We start from the raw sequence: 18,501 nt of genomic DNA on the forward strand, positions 1-18,501 counted from the left end.
TCTTCTGGCTGCACAATCTGAGCACTGTCATGCACGAGCCTTCTCCTCTGCAGCTTCTAGCATCTGAAACAGCTTTTGTGCATCTCTGCTTCCCGTTTCAAACCGCCGCTGGAAACTACCTTTCTCTCCCATTTCCCTCTTAAGTTTTTCTCCGTTTCTGTACTTGAATTGAGCTCTGAATTGTTTTTGAGGTACAGTTTGCATGAAAGCTGCTATTCGGAACAGTGACGTTTGCTTCAATGTATGTTAACTTTGGCGCTGACCCATTTGTTGTGCAGCTCATCTTGGGGATCGGCCTGGGAATCCTGGTTATTAGCACCTATACCACCTTATCGGTGACGGAGGACATGCCAGTGAAAACGGAAGCAGTGGAACTGGCTGATCCGCTGAAAGAAGCCAAGAATGTAATTGAGCAAGCTCAAGTCAAAATCCCAGGTATGTGTTCTGTGTGGGTTACACTCATCTCAACCCCGCTCCCAAACTGTCTTGACCCCTTTAAAGCCACTTTTGTTGGGTCACCGGGAGCCTTTTCCAGTGCCTGCATCTCCAGGGCCTCCCGAGAAGGTTTCCAAGAAAGAGTGTAGTTGTCACTTTCCAAAATGCTTCTTGGGTCTCTGCCCAGGACTTGTTTTCGTTTTTGTTCTGTTGTGAGAGGGGCAGCCCTCAGCCCTCCCCCTAGTGACAGGGCTCTGGAACTACAGACGCCTTGTAATAAAAGGAGCTCTGTGCGCATGAGACTAGAGATAGCACTGTACTGGCCACCTGTACAACGGGTACAAGGAGCCAGAACAGGGCCACTTTTCACCATGTCTGCCAGCATATTGTACAATGGTTCAATAACAGGCCATTCATTGCGCTCAAAGGTATGTAAATTTATGGGCACCGACTTTTTTTTGGTTGTGAAGATATAAATTTGGAGCCAGTTTTAGCCCTGACCAAGCCTGTGATTATGCCTCAGCTTTGTTTACTGCTTGGTGTTATTTATTATTTGTTTACTGTGGCCTTTGATAGAATTATGGCCTAACGCTCCCTTCCGCAGCTGCGGGCCTGCTTTGCAAGGCCGTTGCTAGCAGGTGTCGATTGACCTGCCCCTGCTCCTCGTCTGTGGTTATGTTCTGTTTTTTTCAAGTCTTGTTTGGCTTTGTTCGGGGTTTTCTTTTCTTCAGGGCTTTGAAATATCACGGCTATTGAGAATGGAAGCAAAAAAAAAGTCGGGTTTTTCTGCTGGAGATTATACTCCCTCCTAGTCGCTGGCCCTGTCCCTGGGGAACAGCTTTGAGCGTCTACAAGACAGTGGTGCTGCATGCGATACCATTCATCCTGCGCTGCTCCGTCCCTGGTGACGGTCAGATTATACATCCACAGTGCGCCCCTTCCCCTGCACAGAGATGGCCAGGATGGCCGAGCAGAAGACACTCTCAGACCCTTAATGCACACTCAGTGGGGCCGGGCTGGGAGGGAAGGGTGCAATTTAATTCTTGAATCTTGGTTAATTTCAGAGCAGTAATGGCCAAAGAGCACGTGTTCAGTTCATGCCCGTTTCGTAACGGGTGAAATAAACAGTCCCGTAAAAGACTGGGTCTGTTGGAGTTTGTCATAGTCGCCCCTCCACTCCATCCCTGTGTTAAGCAGGGAGAAGAGCAGGAGAAGGTTGTGTTCAGTCATAACCTGGGGAATCCTAGATACCCGCCTACACACATTAGTTAGAACTAGTTAGCCAGCATTAGCCCAGATCGTTTGCCGCTTTGATGGTGGATTAAATAATCCTACCTTGGGGGAAGACATTTTTCTATTTGAAATTTCCCTGGAGGCAAGCCATGCAGCTCTAATGGGCATGTCCCCAGCGAAACCTGGCCGAGTTCTGGTTTGTTTCCTACCAGCCCGGTGAGAGCGAGGAAACGCAGTCGGCACCGGGAAAGGCTCTGCCCTGGGAAGCAGAGTAGGTGCTTTCCAGCACTGACTTTGAAGCCTGGTCCTGTGGGAGGACGGGAACAGTGGGCCAGGGAGAGGAAATGGAGCAATGAACTCAAACAGGCTTAGGGAGCCTTTCAGCCCTGGGTGGCAAGCAGTACACTGGGCTCCCTGTGAGCGAAGGCTGCTGCCCGCTCAGCCCATCCTGCTTGCTGTTCAGTCGCTGCAGCACTCCTGATCCCTGGACGCTGCTTTCTTCACGTCTCCACGAGAGGCAGACTGGGCTGGCAATTAATTACCCTGCTTTAATCAACACCTCCCTGCCCCCTCCCTTTGGCCCTGCCTTGGTTTGTTTTGGGAAGGGGCTAGTCTGTGTCCCTGAAGCCTCCAGAGCAGCTGCATCCTGTCATTCGAAATCCGTGCAGGGCTGGGGGCTGCCCTGCTATCACCCGGGTGCCCTCCATCGGACACATCTGGTTCTTATTGCTTGCACGAGTCTTTCCCAGGAACACATGGCTGCTCTGCAGGCAGCACGCAGTTTGTTTTTAGCGTGTTTGGGGGAGTTTTTCCCACCCCCCTTTTAATTGATGGGTTGCCTGGTTGAGGCAAAGCCTGGAGCTGAGCTGAGCCTTTTCCCATTTTGCGTTCTCCGTCTGACTCTTGCCTGTCAGCATGTGAGAGGAGTTTTATTGGTCTCTTTGATGTTGTGGAGCCCAGAACTGTACAGACTTTCATTAAAACCCTGCCCTGTGGGCCCTGGGATTATGAATATTAGAACATTGCCCTTTTATGTGAACACGTATTGACCAGTGAACTCTGAATAGTGTTTTCACTAATGACACCCAAGTGCCCATTACGGCCCCTGCCTGCATTGCTTGAGGTTTACTGTCAGCGGCTCTTTGGGAAATGTTCTGCTATTACATACAGTGCGTATGTATGTTAAAAGGTTGCTAAGCTGCCTGTGAAAGCTCATGAAGGCAATTATCCGTTTAAAAAAAAAAAGCTAATTAGGCAATTTCTCTCTGTATTTGAAAGCACCCCCGAGGGTCTCCTGGGGCGGATTAAGAGTTTGTAATATTTTTCAGCTCCTTACTTGAGTGTTGCTGCTTCATTTTATTTTATTTTTTTTCATTGTGCAATATCTTGTAACAAAGGTCCGATTCATGCCCTCTATGGGACAGCAACCTGTCCCCGCCCTCCTCGAACCCTTGGGCTTCAGCTTGTTTTAGCCAGAATTTCACGTCAGGTGCCCCCTTGGAGTCTGTTGTTTCGCATTTAACAGGACTGGGATGGAACTGGGTGCACTGTGGGGCTCGGTATCGATACAGGCTCGTCCCAGGTCTCTTTTCATGGAGGCGTTGCCACTCGAGTGGCGTAGTCTGCATTCCCCACAAGGAACCTGCCCAGAGCCCCCGCTTGTCCCTGCCAGCTGAGGAGCAGTGTGGATTGGGCACAGTCACTCCCTTCGCTCCTGTGGGTTGCAGGAACAGCTTGACTGCTGCAGCACTCCCTAGTGCCTTTGTGAGGGAGCTTTTAATGTGACCCAGAAAAGGAACTATCACTCTGGTGTAATTTTGGTTCATTTTTATGGCTGGTGTGTCAGGAGACAACCGTGAGCTAATTTCACTGATGCCATTCGATAACCTTGTGAAATCTGTCGTCATTGCAGAGCACGGGGAGGGGCCGCGCTCCTTGTGATCACTCGTTCCCCTTGGTCTTGGAGATTGTGGGGACAATTGACCAGCCCAGATCAGGGCTGGATTCTCTAAGTGCCCACTGCTCAGAGATGCTGAGCTCCTGTAACGTCTGTTGACTTTAGCACCTCTGAAAATCAGGGTCCAAGCCTTTCCTTGGTGTTCTGAACCATTCGGCCACTGCTGCGCCTCCACCCCCAGCCCCATAATAGGAGGCTCCTTCTGTAGGTCTTCCACCAGGGCCGGATTTAGGAACTGCGGGGCCCGATTCAGCGGCAGTCCGGGTCTTTGGCGGCACTTTGGCGGCGGGTCGTACTCGCTCCGGGTCTTCGGCGGCGGATCCTACTCGCTCTGGGTCTTCTATGGCACTGAAGGACCCGCCGCCGAAATGCCGCTGAAGACCCAGAGCAAGTGAAGGACCCGCCGCCGAAATGCTGCCGAAGACCCGGACCACCGCCGGGTGAGTAAAAATTAAAAAGTTAGGCTCTTCCTTAGGGCGCGGGGCCCAACTCAGAGGAATCGGCCTAAAGCCGGCCCTGTCTTCCACAAAGGTGAAACCCCTTCAGTACAGTGCTGTTAGGAGCTAGGTTAAAATGCTCAGGTCTGTTCAGGTCTTGCAGCCTTGTCAATGAACAGATTCTTTTTCCAGAAGAGTCGAACGTCGACACTTATTACCTGCTAAGTGCTGACAGTATGGTCAGTGCTCTCCAAGGCTCAGAGAGCCCCTGCCCAAGGAACTTTGTTCTGCCAGGCATGCCAGCTGATCAGGCTTCCCTGCCAGCTGTGTGCCAGCCAAATCGTTTTGATCATGTTGTTGAGGCTGGGCCTGCTTCATTTTAACCTCTCCCCTCTCCAAGGCCAAACATCTTGTCATGCAAAGAGAGGGATTGGGGTGCTGCAGCCGTGGTGTGAGGGTAGAACTTTCATTAGTAGCCAGTAAACGCCCCTGACCTCAGGCTAGGAATTTGTTGCGGGGGTGAGCTTCCTGAAGGCTGAGCTCGGACCGATCCGGTCCCAGGAGCAGATTTGAGGACGATCTTTGATCAGTTTCAAAAAGCGGACAATGGAAGCAAGCCTTTAAAATCAAGGGCTTTGCAGCTGTTAGCGCCCTCTCCTGGTTAGAACTGGGGAGACAGCGCCTGATGACACTGTCAAGGACTTAAAATAGCCCTGTGTTGGGAGTGATACCATGGCCAAAAAATGTATTTTCTTCCTCAACTCGACAGAATCTTCCCAGTGCCCCATCCGCTCTCGGCTCTTCCCAGGCCACGTCTGGCCTCCTTTTCCTCAATTCCCCCTCCGCTGAAGGAGGAGGAGGATGCTCCTCCTCCTCCTTCCGAACAAGCAGGCGGTATAGATGCAGGCTTCAGCTACTGTCGTTAACATGGTGGACAAGAGTGATACGAAAACCACGGAAGGAGTAATTTGTAACGTCGTTGTGGGGCCGTTGCTGGAATCCCAACCAGAAGCTGTGGGGGAGGGAAGCTTTTAGGTTGCTAATCATGCCATTTTATTGCAGCCTAGAGACATTGTTGGCAAACCACTTAAGAGGAAAAAAAAATCTGTCTCAGGAAGTCTTGGGTCCCGTCCCCGTCCCCCCTCCCCCCCCGATATAGCTCCAAAGGGAGACAGCTGCTAGAGGGCATTGTGTGCTGGGCTGGTTCTGGAAGGCCCAGCGAGCAGCAAAGAAAGCCCTCTTGCCGGCTGATGCTGAGATGTTGTTGTTGTTGTTGTAAGCCAAGAAGCTTTTATAGCCTCTCAGCCCTTGCGTGTAAAGTCCAGCACCACTCATGAAACATTCAGAGGCCCAGCATTACTGTAACGTTATCCAAAGGGACCTGAAAGGCAACTGTACAGTTAGTGATGATTACACATCCCGAGCAAAATTGTTCTCTGCAACCCACATATAGCTCCTTATAGGGTTCCATGCAGCATGCAAGGCCATTAATTCACACCCAGATGATGAACTTAATTTTGTTTCCTGCTGAGAAAATGACAGCTTAGCGGCAACTTGGCCTTATTCCGGAGTGGAGGTTTTATCTTTTTGTTGTGCTGTGGTGTTTTTGGAAATGCGTGTACCGTGCTAGCCATCTCGTGATTTACGACTGTTCTGGGTGCAGCCACGGGGCCTCCACCAGTGATTTCACTGGAGGGGAGAGCTCACCTGCTGCAGCCTGCTGGACAGCCACAGGTTTGTCTGCCTAGGTCACTTGGCTAAGCTGCGAAAGGCAGAGGTAGGAGCCCTGCTTTCTTGTAACTCTTTCATTACCCGTCAGAGGGGAAGGTCTGTGTGTTCGGCTTCCGAACCCTTCTGCTTTGCTTATGAAATGTTGGGGTTGCTGTAGAATTAATCCTAATAATACCCTGGCCCCAAGGAACGCTGGGTGTACGGCAAGTCTGTGTTGAGCCTTCTCTTGAATGAGCCAGAGGCCTGGGGTGCATAGTGACCAGGGACCCATAGCAATTAAACTAAAGCTTTTCTGGGGCGAACCAAGTAACTTGTGGATTGTGAGGCTAGAATCTGGCTGGGAACATCCTTGCTCCAAAGGGCAGAGCACTCTCTTCCCAGGGCTCGGCAGCCCTCCATGGGAACCCTGCCATCCTCCCAGAGTTTGTTCAGAAATGCTTGATTTCCTCCCTCCTCGCCCCCAGGATTCTGCCTCGAAGGCAAAGTGGATTCCCTGCCCGCTAATGAAGGGATTGAAGAGAGGGCCACCGGGTCTGGGGGGGTCACATTTGAAAGGTGCTGGTTGGTGATGTGCTGAAAGGGACCCAGCCCCGTGTTGGGAAAGGGGCAGCTCGCGTGAATCAGTTTTCTCTGCCGGGGCACGGGGGGTGTGCAAAGAGGGGAGAGCACATCTCCCCCTCGCCCGCGCCTCACAGCCACGCTCCACTCGCCTGCCACTCGGCATCTTTCCATTGGCTTCACTGGGCAGTGACGCTGGCTCCGCATCTTCCCAGGGAAGGGGAGCGAGGCTGCGGGACCTGCAGTGTCCACCATTGCTTCAGGCCCCTTTTCTTCTGTGATATTTACGTAACCAAAGCAACCCTGAAAACCACCCAGACTGGAAATAGTTTCCCAACCTGGCGCAGGGCTCTAGGGCAAAGATTCCAAGTCTGTCAGCTGTTCCAGCCGGGCTTCCCACACGGGCCTGGATCTATTTCACAACTTGCATAAGACCCACACAGCTGAAATTGTGGCAGTCTCTCTTTCCCATGAATTCATCTGGTAACAAACGGCACCAGTTCCAGGGAGCGGGAGGAGAACATTGAAAAAAGTTTATAGCATTAATTCCCCAAAGGAAATTTGAGGGAGGGGTGGAGACGTGTGTTTTTGTGATAGAGAAAGTAAATATTTCCGAGTTCATTGGGCAGAAAATGCTCTGTGTGATTTCATCTCCCAAAAGCTGGAAAACAATCTGATTCCTTCCTCTGCTTTTCCTCTGAAGCCGAGGTTCTCAAACATTTCCATAGTGTGGGCTGCTGCTGAGAGCGGCTTATGGGCGGCACCTACATTCCCATTTCATAGATTGAGGCCAGAGGGAACCATTTGAACATCTGGCCTGATTTCTTGGACAACACAGGCCAGAGAATTCCACCCAGTAACCTCGCTATTGATCCCAGTAACTTGGGTTTGATCACAGCACATCTTTCAAAAGGGCATCCAGCCTTCCAGACAAGGCATGAAGAGACGGAGAGTTTGCCATTCTCCTTGGAAGTTTGTTCCAATGGTTAATCACCCGCACGGTTAAAATTTTGTGCCCAATCTCTGATCCCCTCCCACTCGGTCCCATTACATCCCTGTACCAGTTACAGCAATTGTTCTTGCGAAGAAGTAAATTAGGAAAGTAGTTGATGTGCCTTTCCTGTCCTGAGTGTAGGGTAGCAGCTGGGAAAGAGGATCTCTGCAGAGCCCCCGCCAGTGCGCCACCGGCTGCTGCTTGTCCCGGAGCGCGGCGCTCTCTGAGAGATTAAGGAGCTCAGTATCTTTAATTGTGGTGGCAGAAACAAGCGCAAGATCAATGCTGCCATCTGGTGGTAATTCATGGTAGCATGCAGCTTTCGTCCCACGTAAATTGCATTGTACTGTTTTTCTGTATCTTGATAACAAAAGAGTGATGGCTAGTAAAGAAAACTGAGCACTAACAATTGACTGAGGAGCTCAAAATTGCCTCCTAGACCTGTGTCACTCAGCTGGAGAAACAGGATTACAGCTGACAAAAGAATTGTCCCGATTCCTTTTATAGATTGACAGTGCAGCCATGTGTGACCTCATTCAATTAATTGTGCCATGCTTACAGTCCAGGACCCGGCTGCGGAAGGGGCGGAGGACAGCCGTGAGAAACCGAAGCTGCCGAACGAGAAGGAAGAGATGGAACAGCCGCAGATCAAGGTGCCCATGGACGTGCCCAAGAGAGACGAAGCGAAGGCCAAACAGCAGGAGGAAGTGCAGCTCGACCGGCCTGACCAGGGTATCCCAGAGATGGGGTTGTGGGGATGGGGAGAGGGTGAGAGGTGCAACTTGACATGCTTGGAAGGGGTGGTTTGCAGTATTATTGCAGATAATTCATGATTCCGTCCCCGTCAGGCTGATTCCCACCCTGGCCCAGCGCGGCGGCTCCTGGGGCTCGCTGGATATGCTTGTGCATGGCTAGGCAGCAAGGGCTGCTCACTGGAAGGGGTGACACGTATCAGGGCAGGAGGGTACACACGGGTATGACATGGGTCTGCTGGGTGGAATTTCCCCAAATCCCACCAGAGGGGCCCATTGACCTTCTCCCCTCCCCTTCTCCCCAGGGATTGCTTTACCTGTGGGAGAAGCCCATCGCCATGAGCCACCTGTCCCACATGACGCAGTTGTCGTCGATGAGGGGCAGGACCGTGAAGAATCTGAAGAGAACAAGCCTCCGCCTGAAGAAGCCAATGCAAATCGGCTCAAGCCGGCCATGGAGAAGGCTGCACAGCTGGATCCCAAGAGAGAGGAGCCCAACCTAGAACCAGGAAAGGAAGATGGGGCCCAGAGAGAGTTTGACAGGCCCCTCGAGGACCTGAAGAATGCCCCGGAGGTGCGACGAGATGGCCGACCACTGTACAAAGATCTGGAGCCTGGCAAGCAGGTGGTTGAGCCGAGGTCACTGGCTGTTCTACCTGGGGGTGAAAAGAGAGCTGAGGCCGCAGGTGGAAGGGAGAATGCAAATCTCCAGCAGCTTGGGAACGTTGCAGAGGCTGTGAAGTCCATAGAGAAGGAAATTGACCCTGGTAAGTCATCTCCTGCGTGTCTCATCTGAGCAAATCCTCCTCTTGTCTAGGCTAGGGGAGGGCAGCAATTGGTTACTCCTCCTTACATTCCAGTGTTCCCTTCTAATTTCACCAGATCAGCATGTGAATATGCACAGCCCCTTCAGCAGCTGTTGGGGGAAACGAGGAATCTGGTGTCTTTGACAGCTACTATAATATCTGTCAAACAATTGTTTGCTAGCCTACTAAATGTCAGGTGCCGTGCTGTTGTTATGTGTCTCACAACTCACTGGGGACGTGGAGTTGGGAGATCTTGACAGGTAACACATTGCTAAGTGCCCATCTAAGAGCTAGCTAGGACGGTTCTTGCATTTTAATTGGCTAAGGTAGTTAGCATTGGCTCTCTGCCAGGAGTCTATAAGATTGTTAAATATTTTTTTTTATTACTTCCCTTGCAGTTGTCAGGTTGAATATAAACTGCGTTGGTGGGGGGAGGCGGGACAGAGTGTGGAGCTGTTTTTAGAGAACATCTGCCGCTTCTTCCTTTCCAACCAAAGAGATGGGTTGGTCGGTCTGTCTGTCCGCAGGTGAGAAGCACGAGCTGCTCCCGCCGGCCAGGCTGGATCCAGCACAGGCGCAGCAACCGGAGCAGAGAGAGATCCGAAATGCCGAGGACAAGCCGCAGGAGAATGCCGACAGCAAGCTGGAGGGTGAGTCTCCCCTTATGCCGGGTGCACGAAGTGGGGTGTAGCCACCCCGCAGCTGCCAATCCCCCTGGGAGCCCGCTGCGCCGTTAGGTGAGAATGTACAGCCCAGACGGTTTGCTCATGGTGGTTGGGATCATGTAACTTTAGGCCGGTGGGTCCTTTTGGCTTTTTGCTGCCTGCCATTACGTGCATGTTTCCTCTGCTCTGGCACCGCACCCTGATCCTGGCCAGGTGCCGAGGGGAGGCACTGCAGAGCGAGCCTGTCCCACCCTCCCACTCCTGTCCTGTGGGGCTGGGCCCAGCTCCCCGGCCCAGCCCTGCGACCCATCTGGAACTCCACTGGGTACCACTTGGGAAAACGCGGCTATAGGCTAGTGCTTAGCAGCTAAATATTCCAGGAGAGGATGGCATGTTTCAAAGCAAAACTTCCGCCAGCCCTGCTGGTGCCGGGACCCATAGGCCTGGCGCTCTCTCCCCTTCCCCCCCCGCCCCGCCCAAGCTTAGAGTACAGAGCGAGGCCCCAGGGTGAACACGAGCAAAGCCAGAATAAAAGCCCCGTGGGAAATGGCCATGTGAACCCGGCTCTGAGGAGTGACGGATCCTGTTCCCGCCCGCGGGCTGCATGCTGGCTCATGACACGGGGAGGTCGGGGAGGTTCAGCTTCTCCAAGAGGAGAGTAGTGGCTCCAGAATACCCAGCTGGCTCTTCCCACCGCTGCAAAGGTTTGGAGCCTCCGGCCTCTCAGCCAGCACCGTGGGGTACCTCCAAAGGCACATCCTCCCGGCACAGGCAGACAGACACCCACCAGTCTGCTCAAGCTAGCAGGGGCTCAGGTGGATTTGTACTCGGATGACTAGCCAGAGCCACCACCCAGGCCGCTGTGGCCACACTGCTATTGTTAGTGGGTGAGCGCGTGTCCGGCTACCTGCACGGGAGCACGCTGCCAGCTGCAGTGTAGACAGACCCCAGAACATTCCTAGCTTCTGCCAATCTGGGATGGCAAAATCCAAGACTCAGACCCAGACTCGTCTCTGGCAGCAGGTCACCGCTGCTAGTGCCCAGTTGCTCATGTTCTCACCATGGTGGACTTGAGAGAGACTGAACGAACCCCAGCACCCCCGTAGATCACACCTGTGGTACTGGAACAGCCCAGGTTCCCTAACAGCCCAAGGGAAGGTTAGCTGCAGGCCCCGTGAATTGCTGGAAGGCGCTAGGCTACATCCAGGGAATCTCCGTCGTGGGAACAGATCCTGCGTACCCTGCTTCCTGCAGCTCTGGATGAGGTGACACCGAACATGCCAGATCCTGAGAGGCTGCATGTACGCAGTGCGTGTGCGGGACACGAGCTTAGGTGGCTATTTCTGCGGAGTCTGTAGAATCTAGCATTCATCTGGCCCTCGTCTGGCCGTTTCATGAAGGTGCTTTCCCCATATCCTGCCACTAACGGTTATTTGATGCTTTTGACTTGTTGGTTTGCTTTAACCAAAAAAGAAAAATCACGGTTTTCCTAATCTGTTTCTCTTCCTTATGCATCTCAATGGGCCTGAAACAGCTGAGATTAAAAAGCTAGTAGCAGGTATGAACCTCAAGGAATGACCATATTGAATTGTAAGGAGGATTGAAAATCCCAGGATCTAAGTGCTAATGAAAGAGTAGCATGCATGGCCTCTGCTCGTGTGAATGCACTGCATGAGCGTGTTACCCTTCACCCCGGCAGAGACAGCACCAGGCCTAAGTGGGAGCTTTAATGGCACGTAAGAGGGTGTGTGGGACTTGTCCTGTTCCTCTGTCCAGAGCTGAATCCCCACCACCACCCCCCCCGAAACGGGAAAACGCTGGTGTCACAGCCAGGGCCCACGGCTGCCCCTTACTGACAGCAACTTCTCTCTGGGCTCCTTCCCCAGCTCCTGAACTTGGCCCCTCGGGATGCCCAAGTCCTCTGGGTTTTTTTGTTAAATTGCTTACAATCTTTTTTTATCAGAGGTGTGTTAACCCCCCGAAAGCGAGTCAGGGTCTGAGACGTTTCCCTCCACTCTCATTCAGATCAGCGGGAGTGTGACGGGGTAGCAGCCCAGCGAGCTTTGGGTGTGTGAATAGGTTGAGAGAAGAGTTACTTGAGCTTTTAAAAATCTCCATGAAAACCAGTTTGATTTGTCTTGAAACCGTCTCCTTCAGCATTGCTGCCCAAGGCTAACCATGCAGCCCCCAGAAAGTGAGAGTAGAAAGGACTCCTGTTTGCCCTGCCGAGCTAAGAGCTGAAAGTAAACAGACATGGGGGGAAGGAAACTGCACTCTGCCAGTGATTTCACTTCCCCCGCCCATAATGGGGCTTTTGTAAATGGGAATATAGGGGGAAATTCCAAAGTTGCTGCTTGTTTTATAGCATTCTGCTGTGCACCGAAAATATTCCCCTTTATTCACCTTGTGGGTTATTAGCAGGACAACTTCCCGTTTTAATTGAAATGGCATTTTACAGGCTGTTAATCTTTGCCATGAATTCCTTTGGGCGCAATTTTCTGGAAACTCCCAGAGAGTTTTGGAGAAATGCCACTAGGTGTGTCGGGGAAAGCGCAGGACAGGTTTGCACTGTTCAGTATATGCAGTGGGTGCATTTCCTAAGAAGAAAGATGTCGTAACGTCTCCATGCAGACACCCTGTCTGCATGGTTTGCACACTGCATGTAGCTTGCACCGTTCCTGCCTCAAATCAAGTCCGTGTTGCTAGGCCCTGACTTCTGAGCACTAAACTAACTCGTAAATTCAAATAGAAACTGCGTGTTCTCCAGATCCTCCCCCTGAGTTTGGCTGTGCAGAGCTAGTGAGCAGGGTTTTCGTCATGGTTTAATGTACAGTCTTATGATCCCTTATTGCTGCGTCCTCTACTAGCATGTTTGTGAGCACTGGTTCACTGCACCTAGGTCCCTTCAGATTTCATTGGCTGAAATGTACTGCAGTTCAGACTGGCAGTCTATTCCCTCTACGCAAAGCTGTAAATTGGCTCTCACAAACTTTAACCCCATGACAGTTAAACCTGAGCGCACAGCCCCTGGGTTGTGCCAGATGTTAGTTTGATGGTGTTCAGCTGTAACCCAGGTCTGGGGCGGTGGTGGTGGGTTTTCGGACCCTGTGCCTGCTATTAGACGTCACTCACCTGATCAGGATAAAAGCACAGAGGGGGGGTCAGGTCTGGGGAAAGGAGAGGGGCGTTTTCCCAGCCAGCCCTTGCCCATTGGAGAGGCTAGAATCGGATGCCACGCATTGGGGGCTGTGCAGATATTCCACGTCTGGGTGCGAATGCTCTAGTAGGCTCCCTGGGCTGGGCTCCCTCTCGGCAGGGTTCAGATGAGCTGCTGGACTCCTGGGCACTGTCACAAGCCCCAGAATGATACGTCTTTGCTCAGCGGTAGCTAGGAGTAAATGGTCTAGGTCCACTAAAATGGCTGAATTCTCTCCAGGGGTCAGCGCTGGAACTGCCCTGTTACGCCCCTGCAGAGGTAATCGCAGACCCTGCCAGCAGTCAGAGCTGCCTACCCATCTGCCCCTTTGGGACTAGAGCGGGGTTCTAAAAAGCAGGTGAATCTGGTTAGCTGTTGACTCTCCCTTGCTTCAGAGACCTCTCCCCTTCCAGGATAAATGCAAGTGCACTGGTCAGGCTTACTGAGTCTCTGCCTTGTGTGAAAAGCAACCTCCAAAACATTGCCTCTTGCAGCTTCTGCCACTGTCTGCTCTGGGTGCAGGTTAGCTGCAGGGCCCTTGGCTTCCCTTCTGAGGAAGCTGTGTGTGGGAGGGGGAGCAGACAGATCACCCTTATTTGCATCTGGCTCTCCTGTCTAGTGGAGGATCTGTGCTGCGGATAGAGGCCGTATTGCGATGCCCTTGCTCCCCCGGTGGCAGTGGGACTGTCCCAGGAGCAGGGTATCCCAGGCTGGCTATGGCCAGGAAGTATTACAGCACATGGTGGGTCACAGATATGGAAGAGGGTCTCGTATGGCCATGGAGAAGGATAGCGATTGAAACGAATCGTCTGTGTGTAAGCGTTATTCTGGGGGGGGAGAAGCACGTACCCGCCTATCCCTCTCCTCCCAGTAACCACACCAAGCTGTGCTGCCGCTCCCAGCAAGCTTCAGTTTCTTCTTTTCCCCCCTGCTTTTTTTTTTTTTACATTAGAAGCTGGGAAGGCGAAGGCGCTTGATCATGCCGTCCTGCTGCAAGTGATTAAAGAACAGCAGGTGCAGCAAAAGCAGCTACTGGACCAGCAGGCGAAACTGCTCGCTGTGATTGAAGAGCAGCATAAGGAAATGCACCAGCAGAGGCAGGAGGAGGGAGGTGATGAGAAGCCAAAGCAAGGTAAGGATGTGGCTAGAAAACACCTGCCACTTTCTGGGGTTGGCACATAGGCAGGTCTGAAGAACGTGCAGGTGCACGGTGGAGAAGGGGAAACCGCTGCTGGACAGACACTCACAAAAACTTTCATTTCTTTTTCTGCAGCAGAAACACCCCAGGAGGCTGATCTGCCTCCTGCAAAGAGCAAGGAGGAAGAGGGCCGAGATGTTAAAGCAGATGTTGCTGCAAAGCAGCTTCCCAAGGAGATCTTGGACCCTCCTCAGCCAGGGCCTGGCAATCAGCCTGTTGACTTAGCGGAGCAACACCAAGGGAATGCAGATGATCTGGACGCGGCAGTGCACAGACCTAGAATGAAGTTTCCTGTTCAAGTCAGTGTAGCTGGGCCTAAAATTCCTGAGGCTCTTCCTAAGGGTGGGAAAGTCACACAACACAAGGCGAACAAAGTTGTTAAAAACTCTCCAGAGAACTTAGGGGATCCACTTCATAGCGATGACTCACGACAAGCCAATGACATAGGACATGCAGTCCAGGCAGCAGGAAACCAGCCAGAGAAGGAATTGGGGGGAGGACATAGCCAAGAGAAGAAGGCTGCCCTGGAAGCTGGAGGGGTGGTGGCAGGAGCAGTCGCTGACATCCAGAGAGAGCTGCCAAGGGCTGTCAAAGCTCAGGAGGTAGCAGGGAAGGGTCCAGAACGAGTCTTTGGTGCGGACTTGAAAACCAAACCAGCAAATAAAGAGGAGCCCAAAGATCTGGAACTTCCATTGGACTCTTCAAATAAACTGCAAGTAGCAGAGAACGTGCAGCATAAACAGGAACATCCGAAACCTGGAAATGACAACCAGGCCGATGGAGCTGGCAGCAAGCAGCAGCAGGCTTCCCAGGTCGATCAGGCCGGCAAAGTGGAGGCTAAGAAAGAAGTTTTCCGGGGAAAGACAGTGGATGTGGAGCAGGGTCCTCAGGGAAGCCACTTGAACAAGCAAAAGGTCCTGGATGAAAAACTTCCCAAAGATCCTGCTGAGAAGGATGCCTTTGAGAATGACATTGCCTTAAAGCGCGAGAAGGGAGCAGCCCCCCTTGCGGATCAGAAACCAGACCAGGAGAATGTCAAACCAAACCGGGACCTGAAACTGCAGGCTGACGTAGACCTTCGGAGGAGGAGACGGGACCTGCCGCCTCGCCTGGAGGAGGAGTCAGAGGCGAGCGAAGGCGTCATCATTGGTCTCAACCCTCTTCCAGATGTGAAAGTGAACGACCTCCGCAGCGCCCTGGAGACAAGATTAAACCAGGCAGCAGAAGGCGCCCAGCAGGCGGTTCACAGTCGGCAGATAAAACAAATGGCAGAGGAGGAAGTGTGATGAGACCCGGCCTTGCTCTATTGGTGGTGAAGCCGTTATCGCTCCTAAGGTCTGCGGCTTAGCAGGCGACCATTTGGACTCCAGCTGCAAACACAACTGCTGCCAGTCTAACCCAGCAGCACTTCACTTGGACTGGGCCCCCACAGTCCTTGGGCTGATTCTGACCTCAGACCACTGTCTCCATGGAATTGGGGGCCGCCATGGCCCATCCATTTACTTTGATGTTAAAATTCTGCCCGTGTTTGTCATTGGGGTGACTGGAGAGTCAGTGACCCAGAAAGAGAAGCTCCAACTGCCCTCTGGCTTTCGAAGGTCCTCCCAATTCCCAAAGGAGCTGTGCTGTTTGGTTTGGTTCATGTTGAATTGCCTTGTCCGTCCTGCCCCAATTTTCCCACTCAGTATCGAGGCACATCCCCAGGTTGCTCAAACCGTCTCCTTGCAAATGTTTCTCCAATAAGTGCATTGAGTTGCTTAGTCCAACTTATCTGGGCCTCGAGAGGGGGAGCTCGCCACGGCTCCACTGCTCCTGGAATGTTGCGATCCGCATTGGAAATACGTCCGCTAGGACTGGGTTAGCCAATTGCTGGGGTACGTTTTTCTCAATGGGAAGCCGTTCCGTCAGCTTTACGTGTGTTGGGTTGAAGTTTGTGCTAGGAATATCAGTGTAGTTAATGTCAGATGCTGCCTTAACCAAGCACAACGGCTACTGTTGTGTTGCTCCTTCCTCCCAGGGATCATTCAGTTGGCCGCATGCTAGCAATAATGAAGAGCTTCACCTTCTTCTCTTCCTTGGCTGTTACGTTTCAAATTGTGCTTTTAACGGGAGTATTCCTGCCCAAAGTGCATTAAGGGGCTTGTGCTGGGAACTGCAGCCTCCCTTCTTCCCCTCTCAAAACGGCTTGAGATTTGCAGCAAGAAGTAGCAGATCTCAGGGAATGAAACCGTATGATTTAAAGGGACAGTGTCATGGAGGGTTGGCTCAGAATCGTACCTACCTCTCGTCTCCCTTTGCAGAGTTCATGTAATGTTTGGTATAGTTGTATCCCCCAGAGCAATTCTTCAGCGTGTGATTAAATCCACTGAGGTCGGTAATCAAGACACTTGGGTAATGTATACATGAGCCGAGGAAGGAACCTCTTAAGAGAAGTGGTTTGTTTCAGGAGTCCAAGTAGTGGGGATCAGTAGTAAATTTTAAAGGGTGGTAAATGAGAGACCTTGATTGCCAAATGTAAGAAAAAAATCCCCCAGCTTTCACTAGAAGGATTGACATTCACCCTACCAGGAGCCTGTAGCCCTCAGCAGTGTTGGGGTTTGCCTGGCTTTTTAAACTGGAGTCCTTTGGTAACCCAACCTCATCTAGTTCATATCGGATCAACCTCCTGGAGGCGGGAACTATGTAACTGTTGTGATGGGGGCTGGAGAGAGAGGCACTGGGGGCGATGACTCTGCCTTCAGACTAGAGAACTCTGAGCTCCTAGAAGGGAAGAACAGTATTGGGACTCGTCTGTAAAGTCGGCCGATTATTGAAGTGCTTAAATGTCTGTGGCAGCTGTACGTCGTCAGGAGGGGCGTTCGCATGCATCCCGGAGTGGCTGTTGTAGACGGGATTGCCATAGCCGGAGTCCCCCATGACCCTGTCTCAAAGCACAATTAACCCGTATCTGGGACTCTTGTAACAGCTGCTCTGGGGCAGGAGGCCTGTGTGTGATTGTTAGCGTTTGTGAAGGTCAGACACATGCTTTCAGTGCAGCAGTCTCCTCTGCTAGTGGCCAAATCTAAAGTCTGCCCCCTGCTGCAAGAACTAGCCCTTTAAAGCTATAAGGGAGCTCTGGGGGTGGGAACTAAATACTCCCTTATGCACCCCCCTTCAGCCCAGCTTGCACCTAGCGTGTGTACAGGGATCTCCCCTGGCCCCTGTCAGCTTCGTGTTGCGATCCTGCCTGGCACGGGGAGCACTGTTTCTCGTACACCATGTGAGCAGCAGTTTAGGGTGACTACGTGCTGCAGCCAAGGTGCCTGCCACCCACAAAGGGACCAAAGATAATTCTGACATTCCTCAGCACCTGGAATTGGCCAGTGTTGCGAATGAGACATTCCCAGCTGGACAAACACAGGGAACTTCTTACCTCTCCATGCTAGGACCAGCTTGTATCTGCAGTGCTCAGGGAAAGGCTGAGGAGTGGCCACGCCAGGCAAATCAATAAAATAAGTTAAAGCATTTTGATCTGAACTCTTCTTGCTGTAACAAGCACTGTTAAGCTGCCCTCGGGGGGGGGAGGGGTGGTTCCTGCAGTCCGGGATGGGAGGGGAGTGATGCAACTGAAGCCCTAAATGTATCCTTAAGGAAACTCTGCTCATTCTGCATCCCTCCTGCCATTGCTGCAGTGAGGGAAGGGAGGGTCTCCATGTGCCCCTAAATGGGAGATTTCATGAAATGCCACTTTGATTGTTTAGCTTCAGGGTGACAGCAGTGTAAAGTGGGGTGCACATGCCCCAGGCAGTGACAAGGATCATACCTGCTCTTATCCGAGTGCTTTTCTTTAGCTAGCACCTTCCTACCCTCCATCAAGCTGCAGCTTGGATTTACTCATCCTTGTACCCAGCATTTCCTCCCTAGCCCTATGGTTAACCCTCTAAACTTAACCAGTGTCCTTGCACTACTGTGAGGGCCCTGGCAGCCTTGAGGTTAACATGAGCCGCTGGGATGAGGAGCTCAGCCAACCGCTTAGGCGGAGCTCAGACATGGTCTGTAACCTTGGCCCATTTCTTCCCTCTTCTTAGCTGTTTCAGGGCTCAGGTTTCAAAGCTGCAGTCTGAAAGCCTGTATTCACATGGGAAGTGGAGGTTTAGCAGCAAGGTTCCAGTTGTAGTGGGGCAGCGCTTTAGGATACGATGGCTTTAGCTGAACTTAAGCATTAGTCATAATATGGGCAGAGATCATGAAATCCTGTGAACTAAAGCAGAACCCTCTCTCAAGTGACCTATTCTGCATTTCTGCTCACCCTAGCAGTTCCTAGGACCCTGTGGGATGGGAGATGGAATCCTAAATTCTCAGGAAAGCCACATGACAAACACTAGCTCTATAACAATAGGGCCATCCCAGAGTAGGCTACATGTACTGCAGCAAACAAAGGGAGTGTAGCCGCTCATTAGAATAAAAGCTTAGTTTTAGTGCAGTTTTTTCTACCCTTTCCAGACTGCCTAGTTAAACTGTAGAATAAAGAGCAGGTCTTAAAACACTGACTCAGATTTT

The 18,501-nt window shown here is 52.0% G+C and overlaps 1 protein-coding gene across 4 annotated transcripts in view; it reads left to right on the forward strand.

Annotated features, from left to right (window-relative positions):
- Positions 1 to 18,492, forward strand: part of SLC38A10 (solute carrier family 38 member 10) — a 46,990-nt gene extending 28,498 nt beyond the window's left edge. The window contains exons 11-17 of one of the 4 annotated variants that reach the window (XM_039500664.1): positions 279 to 435; positions 7,907 to 8,077; positions 8,403 to 8,864; positions 9,431 to 9,553; positions 11,103 to 11,126; positions 13,717 to 13,896; positions 14,041 to 17,469. In XM_039500664.1, coding sequence (XP_039356598.1) covers positions 279 to 435; positions 7,907 to 8,077; positions 8,403 to 8,864; positions 9,431 to 9,553; positions 11,103 to 11,126; positions 13,717 to 13,896; positions 14,041 to 15,248 — 2,325 coding nt within the window. In that variant the 3' untranslated portion in view covers positions 15,249 to 17,469. Of the gene's footprint in view, positions 1 to 278; positions 436 to 7,906; positions 8,078 to 8,402; positions 8,865 to 9,430; positions 9,554 to 11,102; positions 11,127 to 13,716; positions 13,897 to 14,037 lie in introns of all 4 variants that reach the window. The other 3 variants (XM_039500663.1, XM_039500666.1, XM_039500665.1) reach the window with 3 other exon arrangements.
- The last annotated feature ends 9 nt before the right edge of the window (positions 18,493 to 18,501 follow it).

This window comes from Mauremys reevesii, linkage group 15, assembly GCF_016161935.1.
Source record: "Mauremys reevesii isolate NIE-2019 linkage group 15, ASM1616193v1, whole genome shotgun sequence".
In the NCBI taxonomy this organism is placed as follows: Eukaryota; Metazoa; Chordata; order Testudines; family Geoemydidae; genus Mauremys; species Mauremys reevesii.